The sequence below is a fragment of the Simochromis diagramma genome, unplaced genomic scaffold, assembly GCF_900408965.1.
Source record: "Simochromis diagramma unplaced genomic scaffold, fSimDia1.1 OVJJ01000555.1, whole genome shotgun sequence".
Lineage (NCBI taxonomy): Eukaryota > Metazoa > Chordata > Actinopteri > Cichliformes > Cichlidae > Simochromis > Simochromis diagramma.
The window spans coordinates 1-10,557 of NW_024387154.1; the positions used below are offsets into that span (position 1 = coordinate 1).

The 10,557-nt window shown below is 39.1% G+C and overlaps 2 protein-coding genes across 2 annotated transcripts; both read left to right on the forward strand.

Moving 5' to 3' along the window:
* Positions 1–121: 121 nt before the first annotated feature.
* On the forward strand, positions 122–3,482 carry LOC120744106 (alpha-tectorin-like). The gene is given in 10 exon segments (XM_040048242.1): positions 122–240; positions 495–772; positions 892–977; positions 979–1,012; positions 1,151–1,335; positions 1,455–1,615; positions 1,900–2,151; positions 2,316–2,475; positions 2,578–2,680; positions 2,778–3,482. Coding segments are annotated over 10 exon segments (1,509 nt in total). The 3' UTR covers positions 2,909–3,482.
* A 5,281-nt stretch (positions 3,483–8,763) lies between these two features.
* LOC120744105 (sushi, nidogen and EGF-like domain-containing protein 1) lies at positions 8,764–10,082 on the forward strand. The gene is made up of 4 exons (XM_040048241.1): positions 8,764–9,022; positions 9,176–9,199; positions 9,389–9,504; positions 9,668–10,082. The coding sequence occupies exons 1-4, from the start codon at positions 8,977–8,979 to the stop codon at positions 9,989–9,991; spliced, it is 510 nt and encodes a 169-aa protein (XP_039904175.1). The 5' UTR covers positions 8,764–8,976; the 3' UTR covers positions 9,992–10,082.
* The last annotated feature ends 475 nt before the right edge of the window (positions 10,083–10,557 follow it).

The following is a 10,557-nucleotide window of genomic DNA, read 5'->3' on the forward strand; positions in this document are numbered from 1 at the left end:
GCTGGTAATGAAGTCAGCTACATCAGTTTCGATGCCCTGCACTTGACCCTGGCGGTCCAGTTTGATGGCCAGAGTTACTTTGTTTTAAATCGCCCAAAACCGTCAAAACAGAGTCACAGGTATGTGTGGAAACTTCAATGGCGACTCTGGGGATGACAAAGTCTCACCCAATGGCACCACCTGGCACAAAATGACAATGACTTTGGACAGAGCTGGAAGTCAACAAGAAGCCAACCAGGGGTGAGCTGTTTGGAACTTCTTTAGGATATTCCAAAATAGAGTCTTGTTGACCTTCATCAACTCATATAACATAATGTCTTGCTTTGAATGAGAAGATTTTATGGACATTTAAGGACAACAGCATATATTACATCCCAGATAAAAATAATAAATGTACCGTTGTGTTGAGCGTGAATGGGAGTGTAGATGTACAGGACATTTTACCAAAGTACACAAAATTTCCCAAAGTGTTAAACATATAATGTCTTTTCCAGATGTGGGTCTACTGATCAAAGAAGTGGCGATGGACTGAATGACTTGCACCTTAGAGAAGAATACTCCCAACTCTGCAGTGTCATCACCAACACCACCGGTCCATTCAGAGCCTGTCACCTGCACTCTGACCCCGAGCCATTTTTCACTTCCTGTGTCTACGACCTCTGCCTCTACACTCCAGCCAATGGCATGCTGTGTTCTGCTGTCTCAGCCTATGAGAAAACCTGCTCTGTTCTAGGGCTAGACATCCCTGACTGGCGCTCTGGTTTACTGTGTGGTAAGTTTGTGCTGGGATAATTAAGTGATGTCTTTTTGATGTCTTTTGATAGAGCTTAACAGGTTTTTCTTGAAAGATTGGCTTTGTTTTATTGTACCCCTGTCACTCTTCTTCTGCAGAGGAGTCAGACCCATGTGAACAGCTGGACTGCACAGAGTACGAGTGGTGTGGTAAGAAGGACGGTGTCTATGGCTGCTTCTGTGATGAAACACCACCATCGCCGCAACAATGAAAGCTATGGTGAAGGAAGCTCCTATTTAAACCTTGTTTTTATTTTTGGGTCATTGGCAATGGTTACTGCAGTGCAGTTTGTACAAGAAAAATGGGATTTGTTAGTTATTTGTTTTCTTATTCTTCTTTTTAAACTTGTATTAACAGACTCAACCATCACTTGTGCCAGTAGTTCAGGCACCATGTCCGTGTCCCGTTGTCAGCTATTTGAGGTTGGCTTTCACTCTGATGCCCTCCATCTCCGAGATGAATCCTGCAATGGGACTCTTGAGTATGGTCGACTGGTTTTCCACTTTGACAATGACAACCATCTGTGTGGGACAGCACTCAGGGTACAGTTATAAAACCAAAATATTATGGATAGTCACTGTTATTATACATGTCATGTTTTGTCATTTATATTATAAATGAATCATATTCAATTTGTAATGTTTTGTTTTTTTAATTTTAGAGCAACGGAACACATTTCATGTATGAGAACATCGTCCAGGGTGATGTGGATCCTCATGGAAGTCTTATCAGCCGCCAGAGGAGCATCAATCTGCGTTTCTGCTGCCAATACCCCCTGAATCAGGCCCTGTCTATGGCCGTGGGCATCAATCCTGTAGAAAGGTAACAATACATCTCCTATGCATTATATACAATACTTAGATTAGATCTTTACATATTCCAGTGTTTTATGTAATTAAATGTGCACTTCAGGCATCTTTGGGAACTTATTTTGAAAGATAGTGCTTTAAGATCACAATACTGACAATGAGACAAAATAAAAACATGAAAATGAGAACGTCATTTTTGCCCGCACATTAACATTACACTTTTTGATGTTCATGCATGTTAATAATGTTCATCATTTAATAATGAACTCATTTGTAGTATTATTATGTTTTTTGTAGCATCATTAGGAAGAAGATTGCAATCGGTCAAGGACAGTACAGCATGAGAATGATCCCCTTCCAGGACCCTGGCTTCCGCTTCCCCTTCAGGAGTGACACAAACATACAAATGGAAATAGATCAGAGGTTATATGTGGCGGTGAGAACAGAAGGAGTGGATCAAAGCCAGATCTCCACCATTCTGGACTCCTGCTGGGCCACACCAGTCAACATGCCAAATTACCCCGTCCGCTGGGATCTTATTACTGCAGAGTAAGAGCACGTTTGCAGTGTCACCTTGTCTTAGAATACTTGAAACTTGAAAGAATCCGACCCAGACAGACCTCTCCTCGGTTTTTCCACCAATTCTTCCTCATAATGAATTCTGCTGCTTTGCTTTATAATGTGGGATATTTAAACGTCTGCCTGTCTTCCAGGTGTCCCAATGAAGCCGATGGAACGGTAGAGCTGATTCAGAACGGCATCTCTACTGAGGCCCGATTCTCCTTCAGGATGTTCACTTTTACCAACTATTCATCCATTTACCTTCACTGCAATGTGCACCTGTGTCTTTTGAGACACAACAATTGCACAGCTGTACGTACCACTGTTTTAAATTCTTATTGGTTTTCATTCTTACCTAATAAATTTAAAATCTGTTAAATCTGCAGAAGCCTATAAACATTTTTTTTCTCTCAGCGCTGTTACCCGGGTTATCACAGGCGAGTTCGGAGGGATGCATCCTTCCATGACACTTCATCCATCTCACTTGGACCGCTTGTTTCAAGGCCAGGTAGCAGAGGTACATTGAAGCTCTCATGTCTCTTCACCTTGCACTCTTATTGATCACATAAAGTTCACGGATAAAGTAAATGTAAACTTTGGTTCTTCTCTTGCAGACCCAGTGATGCAATTAAACAGTGGCCAAAGCCAGGTGACACCTCTGCTGGCCCTGCTGGCCAGTTTGATCCTAGCCAGCATGCTGGTAACCCTGCTGGTCAAACGATTTGCTCCCAAAATTCCAGTCTAGAAACCGCCAAAACTCTGGAGATCAAAAATGATCCATATTTTGAAAATCATTCATTATTCAGTCACTTCTCAATGGTATTTTTCATCTGAGTGTTGTCTTTGTCTTTCTTGAGGAGTGTTTCTTTAGTTGTGGTAAGGTTTGCAGTAAGTTGGCTTTAAATCTAAATGGGATAAAATATGTGTGATATTAAAGTTTTAACCTTCTTGTTGCATTCACTGTTTGTTGATAAGATTAACTTGTTCTTGGTTTCTGTGTGAGATTTTTATAATTAAATCTACATCATAATTAAAATAATGATGTATAATCAAGGGCAAATCAAGGATTAAATAAAGTATTTAGTGCACATATACTTGTCTCTCAGAAACTCAACCAACACTACTTTGGATTTACAAAATAATGCGATAGTACAAAGTGAAGTACAATAAACTGGGTACCTACTGTTTGAGCTACAATTTAATATCATAACATGATTACTATTTTTGCTTCGTTTTATCAGTTGAAATAAAAGTTAATGAATAATTGCCTAAATGTATCACAAATCATTCATAATATGTAATAAAAATCTGATTATGAACAATGTCTATTTTTTTTATCTCCAGTAAGATCATACAGTAAAATGTGTTGTTGAATAAAGTCTCACTTAGTCATTCTGTTATTGAAGTAGAAGGCCAAGTTGATCTTTAGCACCCAGCTGCAACCCGCAATACTGTTATGGATTTTTATCCATGTTTATTTTTGGAGTAAAGGTATTTGTGCACAATATGCAATCTTTGCTGTCACAATTCCACAAATCAGTGACTCATCTGTTAAAACATTTGTGCTTATGATTCTAAACTGAGAGTAGGAATGATCTCCCAAATAACATAGTTTTAATTGTTGCTCATTGATTGTTAAGCGCATCTGTGCTTGTTTGTTGCAAGCGTTACCTTTAAGACATTGTAGCTTAAACCTATTCGCTGGAACGTTCAAGACAATTTAACTACACAGCAAAGCAAGACAAGAGTAGGCAAAGTTGTTTTTGTTTCTCGTGCACAGGAGAGAACTGGACAAACGCCGTTCCTTCGCTTGACCCCAGTCGCTCTCGTCCGCTCCCCCGTAACACTGCTCTTTTATTGAGGTTACATGAATATACATAGGTTCATTAACATATGACGTCTACATACACACAAAGAGTACCTTGCCTGTGCGTTGTGTAAGTGTGTGTGTGGTCTGGAAGTCCAGCAGTTCATCTAAAGAAAAGGCACTTAGAGTAAAACAGATATAGATGTGTTTGCTATACCATATATCAGCAAGAAAAGATAAAACCTTGCTCATGATCCCAAGAGGTGTGTGATCTATGCCAGAACACTCTGGAGAGGAGTGAACGCACCCCCCTCTTCATGCTACACAGAGTTGTTACAGACCTCCTAGGATGAGACATTCTTTCAATCTACAAATGATTATATACTTCTAAGCATATATGAGTAGATATTTCTAAGCAAAAATGACAATCGACAATATAAACCTGACAGACATAATGACCTATTTAAGAATAAGACGAGGCTTGGCTTGATAGCATTTATTATAAGACATTTTTCCTCCTTCCCTGCTCAACAAAAATTGGGCTGTCACCACAAATTCAGGCCACAAATTCTTACTATGGTTAATTATTAGAATCAAGAACTCATGAAGGAAAGGAAAATATCGGGAAAATCAACTTGGATTACAGTTACAGGAGTAAAAACATTAGACCCACCTGCCTTAATGATGCTTTGCCCATGAAGAGGTTTTGATTGTGGCATTCATAATACTTTAACAGAAAAGTGGCAGTGATTTGAAGGCAAGATTCACAATGATTTATGTGAATCCACAGATCCATGTGAATATTGGGCAGTGTGTTTGCCTGACAAATTTCCTTTTACTTACTTTGTTCATTTACAACATGGTGATTATGTTTAACAGTTATCTGTCGCGCTCTCTCATGATATTTCCATTGATAAGATCACGTGGCTGGCTAGCACATGCACTGGTGTTTGAAAAGTTGAACTTTTCTCAGGATTTCAACACAAGCACTGCAAGTGAAGCAACCAATGTCACGTTCAGTTTCTAATTGTCTTCCCCATGTGATGTTTTTGTGTAATGTATGTATGGTCGGAGGGTAAGATGGCGCCGCCATTGCGTGCAATTGGTCGGCAGCCTTAACATGAAATTTCCCACTCGTGGGACTAATAAAGGTATCTTATCTTATCTTATCTTATCTTATCTTATCTTATCTTATCTTATCTTAATTATATGAGTGCTGGAACTGTAGATGTGTAAATACTGCACTGGGTGAACTTTGACTGGAAGCCAGGAATGATTGGGTTGGGTGAAAGCCAACTTGATGGTGGAGTAATGAATAGGTTGAGCCTGCACACAGCTTTAAACCTGTTCTTACTCTAAGTAGGCTAATGCTGTGCAATAATTGCTGACCTAAATACATAAGAGAAACAATTATTATCCACATCCCATTGTCATCATTGCTGCCAGGACATTTCATGTTATTCCTATCAAAGCTATTGTTTATTCTGATAAATTGCAAAGATTATGTGATGATTATGATTACTATGTGATTGATATTAGTTTCATTTCTCAGTAAATGAAAATGAAAGAATGAAAGGAGGAATGTACCCAAAAGGAGCTGCGCAACCTGCACAACGCCCACATTTTTGTTTTTTACTTATGGTATCTTGAATACTTGGATGAGTGACAAAACGTTTCTCCCATTGAAGACGCTACATCCAGATGAACAGGATCAACTTTTGGGCATTTACTTACCTGGATGATTGAGCGTGCATCAGGACGTTTCATGGGTTATGTTTTGAAACAGGATCAGGATTTTGTGCTATTTTACCTTAAATTGTTATCCATCTGCTTGAGTGCAGTAACTGAAGCAGATATCTTGTGACTTGTTTCCCATCCTAGAGACCCTGAAGTTGTTTACAACAAAATAAAAGAAAAAAACAAAACAAATCAAAAGACAAGTAAAAGTTAGTATGCAGCCGCTTACAAAGCTTACAAAGACACTAAAAATGTCATCTTGTTCGACAGAAGGGAAAATCCACCATTCTTTGTATTATAAAATACTTTAAATGTTAAAAGCCTTTAAAATGGCAATTTCAGTTTTCCAGGAGTTAGAGTTTGTAATTTAATGTAATTCAATTCAAATTTATTTATGTAGCAAATCAAAACAACAAGTGTTTTGATTTGAGTGTGTTTCCCATCCAACCACAGCTGACAGGCCAAACCGCACACCTCAACAACAAAAACACTTCCTGTATCTGGCCCTCATGAGACTTCACTGGCCACTCAGAAGCCAGGAAATCGTATATTTGGATAAATGCAGGGAAAACAACGAGGTAGATTCAACACATACTTATTACTGGTTTGAAAGTGCAGGTGTGAACATTCAAATGTGCAAACATGTAAATATCAAAACATGTAACCACCAAATGGGTACATAACTAACTCTATAACCCTCCTAAACACCTCTTTGTGTATCAAATGACATAGAAATTTACTTCTACACTTTACACATGCATTAATTCATAAGGAAAGGATTTTCACTTTTGGAATTTTACACACAGTGTGCCATCTCTGCTGTCACGTTTCACAATCAGTGTGTCAGGCGTTGTGTGGAGGCGAGGAAGAAGGAACCCAAAAGCAGGACTCACGGGTAAGTGAAGACTGGTGAAGGTTTATTATAAGGAGCAGATGAAAAGAGGGTGAACGGACACTGACTGGATGGATCACTGAATGGCTGACTGAACTGAGGGAACACACGGGAAGGACAACATCACACGAACATCAACATCAACATCAATGACACGACAAAGAACTGGTGAAACCGAGGAACTTACATACACAGGTTGAACGATGACAATGATTGGAAACAGGTGAGTACAGGGCTGAACATAATCTGACTAATGACACAAGAGACAAGCTGACACGGGGAAAAAACAGGAAATGAGAACATTGATGTGGCAACATAACCTAAATGTGACAAAACTGAAAACACTGGGTCACCGACCCAGGAACCCTGACACAGTGAACATGTCAGTGGTAAAATGTTGATTCATACTGATCATAAACAACGCCTGTGCTATTTTGTCTGAGGATCCAGTGGCACATTTAAGACATGAAAACTTTATCTAGAAACAAAAAAAGGCTTGGCTTGATAACACTCGGAGTTTGATCGAATGTTCAGCTTCCACCAATCCTGGGTATTTTCATTCTCCTTCCTGGACAATAAAAAATGTTTTCTGCTCCAAGTACATTGTGTTTCTGACCCCTGTCATGTAAACATTAAACCACTGGAAACCCCGATTATGAAAACATATTATCCTTCTGAAAGCGTCCGTCAGAAGATTAGTAGACTGTAGTTATACAGGAATGAGCATGATCAGCACTGGTGTTTAAACAATGCTCTCTGGACCCAAACCTGTTATGTTGATGTGGATGTGGCCCTCAAATGCAGTCCAAAACATGGGCATGTCACGATCTGTAGTGTCAGAGGATCCAAAATGCAGGTGAGAAGAGGCAAAACTAGATTTTTAAAAAATATTAAACAAACAAGAAAACCAACTAAACAAAAAGTAATCACAAAAACCTAAACTGGGAAAAGTAAATTCATTAAACTTGGAACACCTGGAAATCCCCAAACACTTGAGGCATGGAGACATATAAACAAGGGAAAAGGGGAAGCTGACACAATATATACACATGAGGAAAGACATGGTCAGTGGAAACATATTAGGAACACAGCAGGAATGAATTAGACATGATGAGACAGGGGAAGCAAAACTGAACACACTGAACGCAGGACGAGACTGTAAAAAAAAACAAAAACAGGAAGTAACACTGAGACCATGACTAAGATGTAGGAACTTGACACGAGGAAAGGAGAACGAGAGTCCACACCAGACTGCAGAGACAAAAAACATAAGGAGGGGAACATGGGAACAGATAGAGACAAAACACAAAGACATGACTAAGACATGGAGAGCGACAGAGAGGGAAATGAAACACAGACAGACCACTACGACACAAAGGGCGAGAGACACAAACCGGAAAACATACACAGAGGACATGATGGACTCTCATAGGACACATAAATAGGAGACAAAGACAAGAAAACATAAACCAGAAATACAAATGACCTCAGAAACATGAAAAAGAACTAAACTCAAGACTAAACTGTATAAACTTATTAAACATAACAATAAACCAAAGAAAGAACCAAATACAGAATAACTTAAAATGCTGGGTTGATGAACCAGATCCTTGACAGGGCAGGTATTGGCAGTGCGAATCTTGCCTGCAAAAGGGTCATCTCTATATAAGGAGGTGCAGAAGAAGAAATGTGAGGTGATATCAGACATCAGTCCATCCACAATTGATTCTAAGAATTTAATAAGTGTTAACATTCATTTTTTGTAACCCGCAAGTGTTGACTGCCTGGGTGCAGCAGCTTTTGCCTCTGCTGTTATTTGGATGAAATTTTCCTCAAGTAAAATGAGAAATATCTGACATTACAGAATAGCTGCAGTTACAAACACTACAGCTGGAGTTTCTGTTTTGTATAGTCAACATGGACAAGAAGATGCCAGAGCTTCTCGATTTTCTTCATGCACCAAATTTAATGAGGAAAAAACATTTTTTTCTTCCTTCACTCCCTCTTCCTGACTGTAAACACTGTGTTTATCATCACTAATAGTTTGAGAATGATTTACTGTGTCAGCAGTAAACCCTTTGCCTGAGATCTGTATCTATGGTTGTTAAAGTTACTGCTTGACTATTAACCATGGTGACGGTAACTGACATCATTCTTCTCTAAATATCCTTTGATGGAGTATTTGATTACATTTCCTAGGTAAATATCCCCAACTATATAAAGCCTTGTGTGTCCCCTGCAGTCTCAAATGAGCGTGAGAGACTCACAACTAATATTACATCAAGATTCAACAGATTCATCTGAATTTAGCTCTGCACTTAGGTTATAAATTAAAATTTTTTTTTCCCTTTTTAATGAAGAGATCTGATTTGACAGAATGGCGGGTCAAATCGTGTTTTTTGTGCTGCTTTTGGGAATGACAGGTTAGTAATTGTATTTATGTTCCTTTAATCCATTGTATGGTGTGTTTATTTTTGCCTAAGTGATGACTCGAATTTTTTGGATCAGAAATAAAATCTTACAATCTTAAAAAACTTGTCATAATTTTATTTATCCGTGTTTTGTTTCATGTACAGGTGTAGTGACTGCTCAGGCTGTCAGTAAGTATCTTTTCAAAACTAAAGATTTGACTTTTATTGCTTTATCCTCAATTTATATCAGCCTCACATTTCACAGAGGAGTAAAGACTAAAAGCCTGTGAGAAATATGTTTTATATTTATGTTTGCAGAATATTAACCATATAGGCCTTTTCTATCTTTTTGTCATGATCTACCTAATTGCTTCTTAGGACCTCTTTACCCAACATCTGGAACTGTAAGCTCTGCGGTAGATGATGGAAGTTCTCCACAGATTACCCTGCTAAGACCTTTTTTTTATTTTGGGAGGACATATAACAGCATTTATGTATGTAAAATTAACAGTAACAATTCATTTACTACATTTGTACCATAAAAATATTTAGCTGTCTAATTAAACTTCCTGCCACTATGTGGTTTGCAAAACAAAATCCAAATCTGTTCATCTAGATGTTGTGACAGGAAATATTTTTCTTTTCTATTTTTTTCAGGTCAATCATAATGGACACCTAACATTTACTGGTCCACTAAGGGACTTTACAAGTCAGAGGTTCCCACAACGTATCAGAGACATCATCGCTCCATTCTGGACAGATTTAGACAACAGAGGAAATGGTCAGATCTACTACAATCAATACACCAGTGGCAGTGTTCTCCAGCAAGCTACACAAGACATCAATCAATACTTTCCAGGACTGAACTTTAATGCCAACTGGGTCTTTGTTGCAACTTGGTTTGAGGTGGCCTATTATCCCACAAGTGGAACAGTAAGTCAGCTTCCAAAATTTGGAATCAAATTACGTGCTTATGTGTGATGTATACGTGAAAGTCTGTTGCCTACTTTACTAATTCAGGAACAGTAGATTAGTGTAATCCAGTGTCACCTTCCAGACATAAAGACATAAATTCCTGTATTTCATCTTTGCTCTTCACAGAGCTGCCATGAACTGTTTTGTTGAGTTCGTTCCTGAGTAACTCATTTTTTTTTTTTTGGGGGTGAAGCGTGGGGTGTTTTCTGTCAGCCATGTCGCCGCTTCCACGTAACATCAGTTCTACAACCAACCCTCAGGCTTCTCACCCGTACAACACGTCAGGTGTCCAACACACCGCCTCATTCCTGTCCAACCATCCGCTGTTGTCTAGTTTTCCCGTAAACCCATGACCCGGTGGGCTGTCGCACGCCGCACGATGCTCTTCTGCCTCCTCCCAGAGCGGTGATTGGCGCCGATCTGAGGTCCAGCAGAGTCGCTTTTGCGTGATGGTGAGAACAGAGATGCAATAACAAGTCCCTGTGTGGTTCGAGATTTTCCTTGATCACTCATTGAGTATTCATTTGATCCTCACCACACATGCACTAACATTTCCGTTTCAAGTTCCTCTG

Excerpts from the sequence above, each read along its gene's own strand:
- LOC120744105 (XM_040048241.1), top strand. The coding sequence starts at position 8,977 with ATGGCGGGTCAAATCGTGTTTTTTGTGCTGCTTTTGGGAATGACAG. Across the intron at positions 9,023-9,175 it reads GCTGCTTTTGGGAATGACAG|GTGTAGTGACTGCTCAGGCT; the intron begins GTTAGTAATTGT and ends TTTCATGTACAG. Across the intron at positions 9,505-9,667 it reads GGACATATAACAGCATTTAT|GTCAATCATAATGGACACCT; the intron begins GTATGTAAAATT and ends TATTTTTTTCAG.